This window comes from Hippocampus comes, unplaced genomic scaffold (genome assembly GCF_001891065.2).
Source record: "Hippocampus comes isolate QL1 unplaced genomic scaffold, H_comes_QL1_v1.1 C16730604, whole genome shotgun sequence".
NCBI lineage: Eukaryota > Metazoa > Chordata > Actinopteri > Syngnathiformes > Syngnathidae > Hippocampus > Hippocampus comes.
Genome location: NW_017837703.1, coordinates 1 through 759, shown reverse-complemented (window position 1 = coordinate 759; position 759 = coordinate 1). Strand labels below are relative to the sequence as shown.

Here is a 759-nt window from a genome sequence, read left to right as displayed (position 1 = left end):
GTTGACAACCTGCGCCTACTTTTTGCAGGTCTCAGTTGACACCCTCTCCTGGGACTTCACAGTATCCAGTCTTGAGGAGAGCCACATCCAGAATCCACCCAAGGTGATTGATTCAAGACGTTTTTGGTGTGTTTCAGCCACCATCTTGCTGTCTTCATCAATCAATGCCAAACCGGTTGTCTGTCGAACCTCCAGGATGGCGTTTACGTGCGAGGTTTGTACCTTGAGGGGGCCGCCTGGGATAAAAAGGCCACCTGCCTGGTGGAGGCCGAGCCCATGCAGATGGTGTGTCCTATTCCCGCCATCAACTTCAAGCCAGTGGAGAACCGCAAGAAGATGGCCAAGAGTGAGGGCGTTTTTGTTCCGACTTGTCGCTTGCTCATTTTGCAAGCGCCTGAATTGTGTCACCTCTCTGCTTTGTAGACATGTACCTCTGTCCTTGCTACTACTTCCCCGTGCGATCGGGCGGCGCGGGCAGAGCTTCCTTTGTGATCGCCGTGGAGCTGAAATCCGGCAACGTCAATCCGGATCACTGGATCAAAAGGGGGGCAGCGCTCCTCATGAGCCTGGACAGCTGACATGTTCGCATACTCTGGACACATCCAATTTCTTTTCCTATTGGTTTGTGTTCATCCCCCCCGCCCCCTCCATAAATACCTTTCCCTGTCTCAAAGAAAAAAAACAGCAGTGGTTAATCAAGGTGAGGGAGGTCTAGTTTCATGCAAATTCCATCCAAGCTGTGAGGGAAGGAAAAAAAAA

At 51.5% G+C, this 759-nt stretch overlaps 1 protein-coding gene across 1 annotated transcript; it reads left to right on the top strand.

The window, feature by feature from the left end:
- Positions 1-32: 32 nt before the first annotated feature.
- LOC109509020 (dynein heavy chain 2, axonemal-like) lies at positions 33-749 on the top strand. The gene is made up of 3 exons (XM_019858953.1): positions 33-103; positions 196-346; positions 424-749. The coding sequence occupies exons 2-3, from the start codon at positions 277-279 to the stop codon at positions 576-578; spliced, it is 225 nt and encodes a 74-aa protein (XP_019714512.1). The 5' UTR covers positions 33-103; positions 196-276; the 3' UTR covers positions 579-749.
- Positions 750-759: the final 10 nt, after the last annotated feature.

What these genes read in the sequence shown, in the direction of transcription:
- LOC109509020 (XM_019858953.1), top strand. Translation starts at nt 277, where the DNA reads ATGCAGATGGTGTGTCCTATTCCCGCCATCAACTTCAAGCCAGTGGAG. An exon ending in CCGCAAGAAGATGGCCAAGA is followed by an intron (nt 347 to 423) that starts GTGAGGGCGTTT and finishes TCTGCTTTGTAG; the next exon opens with ACATGTACCTCTGTCCTTGC.